The following is a 14,841-nucleotide window of genomic DNA, read 5'->3' on the forward strand; positions in this document are numbered from 1 at the left end:
GCTCTGCAAATACTGGTTCATCACCCATCTCTTCAGAAAAAGGCAGTTAAGAGAACAAGAGGACAGCTCAGACTAGGGCTGAACCCTGAATCTAAAAAGATGAGAACCCATCTCAGGGAAACTGGAGCAGGAATACTGTTGGAGAATCTCCAGTGACTCCTTTTTCTCACCTTAGAGTTTTAGGACTTCGTATTTTTCATCTCTGTCTCTCTTCTTGTACTTTCTTTATATCATTTGTTCTCTTTCTCTTTTTCCCCACCTCCCCCCTTTTTGTGGATTCTTCCTGTGTTTGGATTTTATCCTCTCTCTTTTCTTCATATTGTTCTGTCACTCCATTGTCCCCAATCCATATTTCTCTTTCTCCCTCATTTCAGCTCTCATCCTTTGTAGGATGTGTAGCACAGGTGACTTGGAGACAGAGCCAGTTATGTAGTGGGTGCCCCTCTGGTCCTCTCTGTCATTGTCCTCACCTTCAGTGGAACTCCTCCCTCTGCACCCTCCACTGTTCCCCTGGGGTCATAGCAGTCTGTTTATCATACTAAAACTTGTTCTTAGAAATGACTGTGATCGACTCATAGGCCATAAAGGTCTAAATAACTTATAAATTTGGTGCTTTACTTTGCTCAGAAATACTAGAACTTCAAGTAGAAAGCCTTTAGCCAAAGAAATAAATCTCTAATAATAATTTCAGGCAATAGAAAAATTACGAAGGATATTTTCTCCTGGGAAGGAGACTTTCCCTGCCAAATATGCCTATTTAGAGAGCCTGTTCCACTTTGATATTTTAGAAAAATGAAATAAAATAGATTCAGAGAAAGCTAACATTAGACTTAGCTATCTTCTGGCATATGGAAGTGTTTCGGTCTAATCAGTTTGGGGCTAAAAACTATTTAATTCCAAAAGGATTCTGTAGAGCAGATGTAACAATTAATTTCAGGTAAATCAGTTCAATCTGGCTTTTTCATTCTTTCTTATATTTTACCAATTTTAATGTAATTTGTAAGGGAATATGAGCTCCATTATATGTGTTTGCAGACAGCATGAATCAATCTAACCCAAGAGCCTTATGCACTCTGACGGTGCCCATGGTAGTGGGGACATTCTATTCACTACTGGCCTCATGCCTAAGGTCTATGTGCTTTTCAAGAGCCTATAAAAAAACTGACCCCTTAAACATTGTATTTGCTCTCAAGTATGAGAAATGAAAATTAACAAATGTAGAACTGAATGTCTCTAAATCAAAACATTTGATCAATTAGTTGTTGCTCAATTCTGTCATCTATAAATGACTTTTAATATGGAAGGTGACTATATTTTAATATGTGTGATGTCATGTGGGATGAGTCTTCCATAAGTAAGAGTGCATAGGTCCTCAGGTCTTGGAATAAACCATCAGTGTCAGAAATTTGAAAATCGGGCAGCTCCGGTGGCGCAGCAGTTTAGTAGCGGTTTAGTCAGTATTGGAAATAGGGCCTTTAAGGAGGTAATAAAGGTTAAGTGAGGTCATAAGGGTGGTGCCCTGTTCCAGTAGAACTGGTGTCCTTATAAGAGAGATTACAGAGACACCAGATATCTCTCCCTCCCTCCACCATGTTGGGGCACAATAAGAACGTGGCCATCTGCAAGCCAGAAAGAGTGCTCTCACCAGGAACTGAATTGGCTGGGTACCTTCTCCTTGGACTCCCAGCCTCCAGAATGGTGAGAAACAAATTTCTGTTGTTTCAGTCACCAGTCTGTGGTATTTTGCTATGGCAGCTCAAGCAGACTGAGACAGAAGGTATTCATTGATAAGCAGCTTTGAGTGGGATTAGGGAACTCAGGTCATGCTTCAGGATCAAGAGATGGTTCCCAAAATGTCTCCTAAATCTGGTGAGCTATAGGGCTTTTGCTTTACCAAGGTGAGTGTGCAGGTTTGGGACAGAGCTGAACTTCCCAAGACCAAGTGCCACCCCCTGTAAACCTATTTACCCTTTCTCAAGCAACAATCAGCTTTCCTCTGAAAACGGGTCAAATTTAAAGGATGTGGGCAGCCCCGGTGGTGCAGCGGTTTAGCACCGCCTACAGCCTGGGGTGTGATCCTGGGGATCCGGGATCATCGAGTCCCATGTCAGGTTCCCTGCATGGAGCCTGCTTCTCCCTCTGCCTGTGTCCCAGCCATTCTCTCTCTCTCTCTCTCTCTCTCTCTCTCTCTCTGTCTCAATAAATAAATAAAATCTAAAAAAATTTTTTTAAAAAGTTAAAAAAAATTTAAAGGATATCTGTTTGAAGGGACACCGAATTACTAGCTGCCTAGATCACCTATAGGCCTGTATGTGGTCCACCTTGGCCAGCTGTCAACTTCATACCTCAATGTCATAGCCGATGCCATGGGCTTTACACATTTGGAGGAAAACATAGTGGAAAACCAGGGATAGATTGTCATGTTTCAGCTGGGTGGTCATCACTGCATAGCGACTGGTTGCTGGCAACTGGAAAAGACCACAACTGCATATAAGACTCTTTACAAAACATGTAAGTCAACTCTTAACTTTAGAATAGTTCTAGGTTAACAGAAAAGTTGTGAAGATAATACAGAGGTCTTTTCCTCTTTTGTTAAGATTGCAGTGCATTTGTCACATGAGGAAACAAATTGCCTCTCTGTTAACTGAAATCTGCTCTTTATTTGGATTTCGTTTTTTCCTAAATCCCTTTTTCTGTTCCATGATCCCTTCCAGGATACCACATTGTATTTACTTGTCATGTCTCCTTAGATTCTTTTGGGCTGTGATGATTTCTCCGACTTCCCTTGTTTTTGATGACTGATAGTTTTGAGGAATCTGGATCAGGTGTTTTGTAGAATGTCCTCTGTTGGTATTGTCTGATGTTTTTCTCCTGACTAGACTGAAGTAATGTATTTTTTGAGAAGAGGACTGCCATAGGATCACCTCATATCAAGGGTACATGACTTACCATCGATGATGCCAAGTTTGATCACACCAAGGTAGTTTTTGCCAGGTTTCTCGCTATAAAGTCACTTTTGCCTGTTTCTGTACTATATTCTTTGGACTGAAGTCACTAAGGGTAGTCTTTTTTCTTGAGAGGACCAATGTTAGAATTTTGGTTCCAGCTGCTTTCTTTGCTTGAGAAAGTGCTAATCTTTATCTTGCTTGCTTATCAGTGGGAGCTATCCCAAAGAGACTGGTAATGTTTGGCCTGATGTATTTCAATTATAATATTTCCTAAACACATTTAAAATTTAGTATGTATAAAATAACGTAATAGATCCTGGCAATTTTTTAGCATGTCCTTTGTGAGATGTGACATTCGTCTTTGAAAATCAGATATGTTTATCCTGTGATAACTGGAAATTTGGAGAATAGCATGTAGGGTCATGGACAACCTTAGGACACGGAAAATGAAGGTGCCTGGCACAGATTTTGAACTTTGAGGGCCCTTGGGTGTGGAGCAACCAGGTGCTTGCCCTTGTGTAGTGACTTGGAACAGGAGAAAGAAAAGGAGGTGCTGTTGGTCCACAGCTGGCTGTAAGGATCATAATAACCTGACACTGTCTGTTGTGAAATGTCAAGGCTTGCTCTTTCTATCTCTGAGATGATGCAGGGGAACTGGGACTGACTGAATGCCCAGCGGAGTATGGACGCGTTTCCCCTGCCTGTATAACACATATGCCTACACACACTTTATCTCTTTCTCAGATTTCACATTCACCTTTTGTGACGTATTTCCCCATATATGTTGTCTTTTCCTTCAACACTTACAGAAAATACCGTACCTGATGGTCATATTTTCAGTACTCTTAAGCCTGTTCTTCCCACATATAGGCAGAGTTTACATATATAAAAATGTAAGGCGGGCTGCCCGGGTGGCTCAGCGGTTTAACGCCTGCCTTCGGCCCAGGGTATGATCCTGGAGACCCGGGATCGAGTCCCATGTCAGGCTCCTGCATGGAGCCTGCTTCTCCCTCTGCCTGTGTCTCTGCCTCTCTCTCTCTCTCTCATGAATAAATAAATAAAATCTTTAAAAAAAAAAAAGTAAGGCTCCCACAGGTAATGTATCTTGAGTCATACATCTCCATTAGTATTGTCCCATTTGTAGACACTAGGAATTTAATTTTATTTTTTAAAGGTTTTATTTATCTATTTGAGAGAGAGGGAGAGAGAGCAAGCATGAGCAGGGGGAGGGGCAGAGGGAAAAGCCGGCTCCTCACTGAGCAGGGACCCCGATGCAGGGCTTGATCCCAGGGCCCTGGGATCATGACCTGAGTTGAAGGCAGACATTTAACTGAGCCACTCAGGAACCCTGAGAATTTTAATTTTGCAGAAGAAAATCTATTGGACCCTCACATGCCTCACAACTGTACTTTGTTATCACTCTGACCTATCTTGGATTGTTCCCCTGGCTGCCTCCCTGACATAACAAGAGTTCTCTGAAGGCAGGCACTGTTTGGTTTCTGAATCCCCAGGCTGAATGTGATGTATTCAGTGTTTCCTGAATGAAAGAAAAAATGGATGCATGTAATAAGGTGTGTCAATAGCACTTTCCTCTGGCTGCAGAGACTCTTCCAATGTCATTCAGGGGACGTCCAGTTAATGAGTGCTTTGGGGGGCAGGAACGGACCCTGGAGAATGACAGAAAATCCCTAGAGAATGATAAGGATGATTGCCCCCAACAAACTGTCTCTTGGAGGACAGTGTAGCTCTGGTGGGTATCGTGGAATTATTGGTGGGTAATATGAACCGGCTAAGAGAAGTTCTGGCTCAGTTGTTGAGTCAGTCTGGAGAAGCATGATCACCAGGCCCGCTCACCCTATCATGACAGGCTGTGCCATGTTCCTGCCTCCACAATGAAGGCCCAGAAGCTTGAGCTTTTGTATATGAAAGTGAACTGTAAATACTCTGGAATTCCATTGTGGGTACTGAGCATGTAATTGCGTGGTGATTACCATGAATTCACAAGATAATTTCAAGGTTATTTTTGGCTTCTAAAGTTGTCTTATGCTGCCATAGGATATAAACTAGCAAACCTAAGACTAGGCCCTAGTCAGTGAGGGAGAGAGGTAGGCAGGCATCTGGCAGCACGAGCCAACTCATTGCTATGTATCTTGGCTCCAAAGCAAGGCAGAGAGCTCACTGTTTAGTATTCTTGGGCAACAAATAAGGACAGGCTATCCTGAGGTTTCTTCCTCTCTACAGAGACAGACTGCAGTTCCCCCTCCTGGGGGGTTAGGATTCATAAAGAATCAGAAAGAAAAGCCAGGATATTTGGTATATCTCTAAGCTGTGTCTTTTCCACTGCCATTGCCATCCTACTCCAGAGCTTTATGGCCTGAACAGCTGCTTCTCCTTCCTACTTGGGAGGCAGGGAGACAAACAGAATTCTGGAGTGAAAAAGTTATATGGATAGAGTCAGAAAAACTGAGGTTCAAAACCTGACTGACCTTGAAGGTGTCATTTAACTTGTCTGACTTTTGGGGCTTAAATAAGCATCTAGCACAGCATTTGGCTATAGTTGTCATTGCCCTTTCTTTGAAAGCATCTACTGGGCTTGGAGCATTTAGGACCTCCACTAAATGTAATTTCCCAGGCTGCTTGTTTCCCCGATGGTACCTGGGATTCCAAGCATTACCACAAGATTGATTGTTTCCCAGACCCAGGCTGGTCAGTGCTCAGAACTCTTCAGTGTCTCCTCTTTGCCTTCAAGATGAAATCCAGACACCTGACTTGGTGTGCAGACTCTCCCACATGGCTCGGGGGGATTGCTCCAACCACTTCTCCTGTTTACCCCTTCCCAAATTCTATGCCCCACCCCACCTGGTTCATTGCTAGCTCCTAACAGACAATGGGCTCTCTTTAGTCTTTGTCTCTTCTGCTGGGGAGGTCTCCTTCCTTTTGCCACTTAGTGACTGCCCTAGTCTATAAGGCAAGGCCAAGTTCCTTCTTTCTAGTAGTGTTCCCTGTCCCCATCAGTCCACCGTCCTTTCTTGTAAGAACTCCAGCAGCAGGTTGAAGAGCCATCACTCAAATGGCACTGACATGAGGCCTTGAGGTTTTCCATGTGTATGTGCTATCTACTTTATATTTATTTTCAATTCCTTGAAGACAGGGACTTTGTCAAATGTCTTTGTATCCCTGATGCTTGGTGAAATTCCTGGCTTATGTTAAGAGCTTAGTAAATATGTTATGATAATGCCAATGAGGATGAACATATGTGATACCCTTACTCTTTTTAGACTTAACCAACTCCATAGTTTCTATAGGAAAAAACTATTGATAGTCTAGGGTTGTCTTTTATTCAGCCTGATAGCACAGGTGTGACAATGTTGTAGTGAGGATTAGATGAGTATTTAAAGATATTAGCAGAGGGATGCCTGGGTGGCTTAGCTTCTGGGCATCTGCCTTTGGCTCAGGGCCTGATCAAGTCCCACATCGGGCTCCCTGCATGGAGCCTGCTTCTGCCTTTGCCTCTCTCTGTGTCTCTCATGAATAAATAAATAAAGTCTTAAAAAAAAGACCTTAGAACAGTATCTGGCACAGTGAAAGCAGTCAAAAAATGTTAGTGCTTATTATCATTTGTTAACTAAATAATTTCACAAATATGGTAAGTTATTTAAAATAAAAACCAGCTAACAAACATTTTCATCAGAAAGGGACTTAAGTCAGAAAACCTGAACTTTTCTAGTTACTTACTTTTATGACTTTGGGCAGCTTACTTACTTTTACATAGCTTCAATTTCCTAATCTGTAAAATGGGGATGATAATCCCTGTCTTATCTGTTCCTTGTGGTCATCATGGGGATCAAATAAACTCATGCCTATTTGAAGGATAAAGCATTATGCAAATAGAAAACATATTTTTTTTAAAAGGTTGACTTGGGTAATCAACTGATAGTATAAAATCCATTTCGGTTTGCTGAAGAAATCACAACCTAAATGGGATTTTACAACCTGGGAAGACTTCTCCGTGACCATCTGGCCCATTCAGTGCTGAGTCTTGGCCTAACCCAGAGCAAATTAGAAGCCAGTGTATAATGGCAGTATGCCTGGAAACAACCTCATCACAGAGGGAGCTGAAGCCTCCTTTGGAAGAAGAGCTTTCTTTCTGGCCTTAACCAAAGACTTCTTTAGGGAAAAGCTTAAACTGTACTCTGGGGCCAAATTACTGACTCTCAGCCAGTGCAAGGCAGGTTGCACAGAGCAGTGGTCAGACACTCAGGCTTTAAAGCCTGGCAGGCTTGTCTACCACATGTGCTTATTGAGTGACCTTCCATAAGTTGCTTAACATTTCTTAACCTCAGTCTTCTTAAGTAAAAATGAGTGTTGGAGGTGCCTGGGTGGCTCAGTTGAATAAATATTTCTGTTGAATAAATAAAATCTTTTAAAAAATAAATAAGTAAAAATAAAATGAGTATAATAGCCTGAGTGGCTCGGCCTGGGGGCTCAGTCAATTAAGTATCTGACTCTTGATTTCAGCTCAGGTCAAGCACCGCATTGAATTCATGCTGGGCGTGGAGCCTGCTTAAGGTCCTCTCTCCCTCCCTGCACACATGCTCTCTCTTAAAAAAAAAAAAAGTAAGCATTATAACAGCCCCTGCCTAACATATTGGGTTGTATAAAGATTCATGTAAAGTGCTTAGTTACATACCTGGTGTGGAGTAAAGGCTTAATACATTTTGGATGTTATTATGTTATTATATGTATTACAGTTATTTGTTGGCCTGTTTGTGTCTTTTGATAAACTCGGAGTTCTTTGCTGCTTATCCTTAGATCCTCTGTACTTAGAAGGGTACCTGACACAGTGTAGGTGTTGAGTAAATCTACTGAGTTTGCTTGTAGTTAGTGCCCATGGAAAGTATTAACTGATAGCTGAGGTAATGGCTGATGAGGACTTAGGATGTGACTTCTCACAATATTACTTCTTTCTAAAATATTTTGCAAGAAAAAGCCCTTTTAATGAAAAGCTGCAGTGAGTAGGGATGGGCCCTTCCTGTCCCCTTATAGGAGATAGTAGGATGCCCTCAGCACCCCAGTATACATGAGACTGCCTGGGCTAGGCATGGTACAGAGAGAGCCCCATTTAACAGGCCCCATAAGATCAAATCCCTCGAGAGACCTTGGCATTCACTTAGCCCTCCTTTATTATACAAAAGAGGAAACTGAGGCAGAGAGTGATCAGAATTCATGATCTGTAACTTTCAGACCAGTATTCTTCACTCCAAATTCCCATTGGTTACATTTGGAATGTGTAGACATTTTAGAGGCTAGCCTTTTCTAGTAAAACAGGGAAAAACTAGAAGAGAAAATATTATTGGTAAAAGTCTAGTCTTATTAAACTACCTTTCTAAATCACAATCTAACAAGAATGCTTCAAGCCAAATAAAGGAAGCTCAAAATACTCCTTTTCACTGGAGAATATAATTTTGCTTCAGCCACAATTTAAATTGATTTAGTTCTGAGCACCAGCACTTGAAGTGTAGAGCATATTCTATTTTCGCCATGATAACTTGTTTTGACAGTGATACATTTCAGTTGACATAGTTGAAATCCTTATGTAATAAATCTCTGCCTGAAAATTAATCATGTTTATAATATTCTGAGAATTAATAACACCCATTGCTCAAATCATTAACTTAAAAAAGGAGCTTCCAAAATCTGTTCTCGGCAGTAAGGGACCACAAATAAATGAATGTTTGATAAAATAATCCAAGTAGCAGTTTAACAAGCGTAAACTTGAATGTGGTTGCAATAACACAGAACTATTGTTTAAAGGTTGGCAGAGGCTGATGAGGTTCTTATTTCAGTTACGAAGCAGGCATCCACATGCATAATGAACTGCTCTCTGAATTATTAATGTGTTGCTTATTTAGCCTCATCTGTCTGGAAGATAATGTATCCTAACTCTAATGAGTGATTGGTTTTGTACATAATTACAGTAGCAGCAGTAGCGGGGAAATGTGTGCCTTCAAAGAAGGAGTTCTAAAAATAAAGTCATCACATAAACTCCGTTGTTGTGGCATTCTATCAAAATCAAACCCGAAGCATTTGAGAATTCATAATAAATTACAGGAGACAGAATCATTATTAACATCATAATTTAACACAAAAGGTTTTACTTAATCATTCATTACAGATCATGTGCTGTTAAAATGCTTATAAATGACTAGGGTTGTTTTAAGATGTTTGCAAATATGTTCCCTTTTGGCCACTCACCCACCTGTGGTGCAGAGGGTCCACAGAGAGAGAGGAGTAAAAACAACTGAAAAGAGTAATGCTTTATCCTCATTTTGATAGAATGTTAATTAAAAGTTAAAAGTGACTTCTTTTCTAAAACATTCATGTCTGGGACTCATCTGACCTGGTTTCTGACTTCAGGTGGTAATTGTGGAGGACACTAGATCAGAAGCCCATGCACCTGGCCTCACTGGCTGTACCTGACAGTTCTTTGCCACCTGTTTCTGATTTGGGACAACAGCTCTTTGTAGAGCCCAGAATAGTCTTTGCTTCCCCCCAGCATAGCATATTATTTAAAGGAATAGGCTCAAACCAGAGGCGTTTTGTAGGCATTATTCCCAGTGTGGTCTCTTTATCATTGTGGGTATGTTGTCAGTACCTTTCCTTTTTTTTCAGTCTTCAAAGGGGGCTGTCAGCTGACTGATTATAAACCTGATGGCATCACAGCCTGTTCACACTTGTTCAGGGAGCTTCAGTTTGGTTGTAAATTGCATTGTGTGTGCAAGTATGGATGCTTCTTTTTAAAAATGGCCTATCCTGTGCGTATGCATGCATGGGAGTACATACATGCATAGTGGCACCAGGGTGAGAACAACCATTTATCTTTCTAAATCCAAAAGCACTTTCAATTTATTTGCACATCAGAAAACTTGCATAGCTTTTCTTTAGTGATTGTAGAGACATTTGAATTATTGAAGATCATAATGCTTCCCTCCTGAGTGCAGGCAATTCCTAGAAGTGTTTAAGACTCTTGATCACAAGAGAATTCCGTATGTTGCCTGTAGCTAGGATTGAAACCTATAGGCAAAATGGGGAAAATGGGAAAGTGCTTCTAATTCAAAGAACAACTGCTTATAGCCTTCTGAAGCAACATACTTAAATGTAGCAAATTGTCTTGGAAAGTCTTGTATTGAATACTAAGCTTGCAGCTTCCTTTTAGAAATGGCATGGAGTGAGGTTTGTTAGACCACAAGGCTCAAGTTTTACTGCCGTACCTCCATCCAGCATTGAACTTAGGGTCCTGTAGGTACCTTTGATGAGGATGGGGGTCACAGGTGGAGTTAGACCTGGTTGATTCTCAGCGAGGTCCTGGGACATAATTAAAAGGGACCTGTTTCTCCTCCCTGGTCCAACTCTGCTTTTTTTTCTCTCTCTTTTTTTAAAGATTTATTTATTTATTTGAGAGAGAGAGCATGCAAGTAGGAAGAGGGGCAGAGAGAGAGGGAAAAAGAGAATCTTAAGAAGGTTCCAGGCCCTGCATGGAGCCCAACATGGGGCTCAATCTCACAACCCTGAGATCATGATGTGAGCGGAAATCAAGAGTCAGATCCTTAACTGACTGAGCCACCCAGGCACCCCCCTCCTTAAAAAAAATTAATTAATTAATTAATTATTAGAGAGAGAGAGAGTGCACAAGCAGGAGAAGGGGCAAAGGGAGAGGGAGAGACCAACTTGGCTTCTCTTCTTAAAAAGAGATCAAGGGGATTCCTGTGAGCAAGGGTACCTCATAGGACAAGTAGATTGAGGAGAAGGAGGCTGCTGTCTGAGATCCCCAAAATATCTGGTACCCTCTCCAGACTGCCCTTCCAAATGTATGCTGGGTTCCTGCCAAGGAAGGTGACCCTAGGCACTCTGGTGAGAGTCAAACAAGGGTTCTTTAAATCCAGAAGTATCTCCTGGACCCAAAGAGGCTCATCAGAGAGGCAGGAGATACTGCTCTGCAAAAAGTATCTCTAGGGCACCAGTGTGGTCCTATTAACCACTGTAATTCCTCTTTCATCTATTTGATATATTAGCATCTCAAGTAGATGTTCATTTGCCAAAAGGGATGTGAAACCCACTGTGTAGGAGAGGTGGAAGGAACCCCCTGGCAGTAGTCAGAGCAGCTATAGCCAGAGCCCCTATCTGCTCTCATATTCCATGTACACTAAGGGCCATCTGGTCCACTTGACTCTTGTTCTCCTTTCCCAAAACCAACCTAGCCCATTGTTTCCATGGAGATTTGAACTTTGTACTTTGTTGCCCTGGGTTCTAAGGTTGGTAAACTTCAACCAGCCCCAGGACTTCTGGCCCCAGCCACCCTAGCATTGGTGCTAGTGATGATATGAGAGGTAGGGGCCATAGAAAGAGGCAGATCATAAAGGTCCTTATTAACCCAGTTGGGAAGTTGGGATTTTCAAATGACAGGAATCATTTCAAAATCATAAGTAGGGGAGCAACATGATCAGATTTACTTTTCACTTTGACCATCTTGACTATATGTATGGTTAGGCTGAGGGAAGGGACAGGAGGCAGGGAATCTTAAGAGCAAAACTAAGGAAGTATCTCTGTGGAGGGAGAGGAGGGGTCAGAGTTGAGGTTGGTATTGACTAATGTGGTGGTGGAGGTGTGCCATCAGCCTCTGACAGGACCTACCACGAGGAAGTACAGGGGGAGGAGAGATGATGAATGCAGTTTGGGACAAATCTGACCCTGAAGACTCTAGAGAAGTTCTGTAGAATGGTGGATCTGAAAGTCTGGAGCTCAAAAACAAGATTAGAGGTAGAAAAAAATGGGTTTTGTCAGAAGTTGCTGGTAGTTGGAGAACTTGTCCAGGGCTGCAAGATGAGAAGAGATGGAGAAAATGTCCCAATAGACCCACCCTTGGAGAAACTCATGCTCTTTCATCCCTTCAACATGGTGCCTTCCCTTTCTGGAATGCCTTCTCCCCTCTCCTCTGGCCAATACACTTGTATTCCAGAAACCTATTCTGGAGAGGCTAAGTGACTTGCCTGAGGTTCTTTCTTCTCTCTATCCTCAAAGAGTTAGGCACATAGCCAGAGCTCAGGAAGTGGCCTGAACACCATGGGGAATCAGGAAGCATCTGTTGCTTACCGGTACTGAGAGGGCATTAAGGCAGCTCATTTTCTTCTCTTTCTTGGGAACAAAGCAGGGCAGTTTCAGGGTGCTCAAACTGCAATCCAGATGGCCGTCGGTCAGGTATAAGGTGAGCTGAGTAAGGGCCAGCTGGTCACTGTATGAGAGGCTGAGACCTGTTGCCCACACCTGATTAAAACAGGAGCCACAGAAGTGAAGTTGAGATCAACGACCCAGAGAGAAAGCCCCAACCAACCCTAACCAGACCCAACTACGCCAGTACACAGCTGACTGATTGGAGTAGATGTTTTTGCTTCTGTTTCTACTTCATTCAACTTGAAGAATGGAGCCTCCAATCTGATTCTAACTTAGAAGATTGAATGTTCTTGTGGAGAAATTACAAAAATCAAAACACTTGGCCAAGGAAATCTGTTGGAGATGCCCCATTCCAAAAGGCTCATGGGGGCTTTGATTCTTCTGCCTATGGTTTGCCATTTCTAGGAGGAGGAAGATGACACTGGTCTTGACCCAGCCAGTCCTTACTCTGTACAAATTCCCCAGTTGTGCAATGTTTTCTGTTGAGAACAATGAGACTGGACAGAAGCTTCAGAGGATGGGGAACTAAAGCAGACAGGGGGAGAGAGGGAGTGAATAGGATAAAAGGTCAGTTTGCTCTGATTTCAGAAAAAGCAGTGCCAGGAAATCTCACTATGAAACTTTAGGGAAAATCACAACTGGCCCATAAGTCTTAGTGCTGCTCCCATTTGTCATGAGTGTGGGAAAGTCATTTTGCCACCCCACAGTGCCACAGTATCCTCAACTGGGAAATAAGAACTGTGAGAACATCCACTCTAGCTGAACAGCAGGGCAATTAGAATACTATGATGCAAAAAAAAATAATGTTTTGAAAAATAGACATATGTGAGCAATACTTTAAGCCACTTGATAAGTCAGTCCATTAATTCCTTTGACATATATTTACTGAGCATCTACTATAAACTGGCGATGGCAGAGTGGATCATGTGCTATATCTCCCCTCTTCTGGGGCAAACCATCATTTTTAATTGCCCCTGTCACCATCCACCCCCACACTGAATCCAGAAGCACCCCTGAATCATACTCAGTTCAGTGCTCAAGGCTAGTGAAGGCAAGTTCAAGGCAATTGTGCTACTTATTGGAGTCAAAGGTAGATGGGCACAGGCCTTGCCATCAAGGAGGGGAAGACAAATACATATCTATTCAGTCATTTACAGCATAATGTAATATGTGGTATAATAAAGGGATGGAACAAAATTTTACTGAAACAGAAAGAACAAACTGAGTTTGTCTTGGGAAGTCAGGACTGCATCATGGAGAAGGTGACATCTAAGCTTTGACAAGCAACACAAATGTGACTGGCTCTTGTGTGTCAAGTACCTACCAAGTGCCAGGTGCTTCCCAAACATCTCAGATCTTTATAATAACCTAAAAAAATAACAATCCCATGACACAGATGAAAAAACACAGGTTCAAAGAGATACCTAATTCCACACAGCCAGGAAGTGGCAGTGCTAGGATTTGAATCCAGTTCTTTCTGGCTCCAAGTCCATCCTTTTCCCATTCCCTGCTGGCAGAGACAGCACTAATCTGGTCTTAGTTATTCCTTGACTTTATACTAGTTTCCCAGTCACATTAAAAGCTAAAGTTACAGAGGATGAAAACATGCACTTGTTTACTATAATCCATGCCATGAAAGTGTCTTGTGGAGAAAACATGAAGTATTGTATTTCTGGAGTATGCTGTAATTAGCAGTAACGCGTTTTCACTGTAGGAAGTTGGAAACGAACACATTTTCATGATGACTTGATTAAACATTTTTTCCTCTTAGAAGGCCTCCATGTGCCCCACACACCAACTCTATATGTTAAAATACATAATACATCTGCCCTAGAGTGGACTCCTCTCAAACAAATCTAGCAGTGAGTAACTTGAGTAAGCATTGAATGTAAATGGCATCATTATAAGGATATTAAGAGGTCAAGCTGTCAAGGCCCCTTGCTAAACTGAAGCTAATTTCAGGAGTCATATTCTCACAGTAATGCCCTTTTATAATAGCAAATAAATCACATTTGCAACAATTGTTAAAAACTAACTGCCAAGTATCTGTTGCAGTTGTAAATATCCTATTTGTCAACTTAAATATTTCCTGCTGTATGGCATAAAATGCAAATCAGATGGGGACAGCTACTTTTTCTTAAGAGGAGAAAGTAAACTTGCTATTCTTGCATGTCAGGAACTTTTTTTTTTAGAGCTTCACTTTTGATGTTCTCATGTCCTTGATTAAAGGGAAATGTACGTAACAAATATTATTAATACTTATGTTAATAATATTAATGTCTTGGTGATAAGGATTTTTTAAAACTTAAGTCCAGTATAGTTCACATACAGTGTTACTTAGTTTCAGGTGGACAATACAGTGATTCAGTGCTTCCATGCATCACCTGGTGCTCATCACGACAAGCGCACTCGTGGTGATCAGGATTTTAATGGGAAGATAGCACAGTGTAGGGGAAGAGTGAGAATCATAGGGGTCAGCCTAATTCTGGCCTTTCCAAATAGTGTAAATTTGACCAAGTTATTTAAACTCCCTCAATCAGTATCCTTGAGTGTGAAAGGAGCAAATAATAATACCTACCACACAGGACTTTGAAAACAAAATAAATGCACCTAAAATTGCCTTACAAATGATAAAGTTCATACAAATGTTATTTTTGATTACTAA

General features: G+C 41.6%; 1 protein-coding gene and 1 long non-coding RNA gene across 10 annotated transcripts in view; one reads left to right on the forward strand and one right to left on the reverse strand.

The window, feature by feature from the left end:
- LOC129506299 (uncharacterized) overlaps positions 1 to 14,841 on the forward strand; it is an 86,608-nt gene that overhangs the window by 33,589 nt on the left and 38,178 nt on the right. The gene's annotated exons all lie outside the window — the stretch shown is intronic.
- Positions 1 to 14,841, reverse strand: part of IQCH (IQ motif containing H) — a 200,814-nt gene that overhangs the window by 14,725 nt on the left and 171,248 nt on the right. For 3 of the 7 annotated variants that reach the window (XM_055319891.1, XM_055319892.1, XM_055319897.1), the window contains 2 exons: positions 12,099 to 12,269; positions 2,346 to 2,468 (listed from right to left, as the gene is read on the reverse strand). The exons of 1 other annotated variant lie outside the window; for it this stretch is intronic. In XM_055319891.1, the coding sequence (XP_055175866.1) occupies positions 2,346 to 2,468; positions 12,099 to 12,269 (294 nt within the window). The remainder of the gene's footprint in view (positions 1 to 2,345; positions 2,469 to 12,098; positions 12,270 to 14,841) is intronic. 3 more of the 7 variants (XM_055319894.1, XM_055319893.1, XM_055319895.1) reach the window with 1 other exon arrangement.

Source organism: Nyctereutes procyonoides, unplaced genomic scaffold (assembly GCF_905146905.1).
Source record: "Nyctereutes procyonoides isolate TBG_1078 unplaced genomic scaffold, NYPRO_anot_genome, whole genome shotgun sequence".
Classification (NCBI taxonomy): domain Eukaryota; kingdom Metazoa; phylum Chordata; class Mammalia; order Carnivora; family Canidae; genus Nyctereutes; species Nyctereutes procyonoides.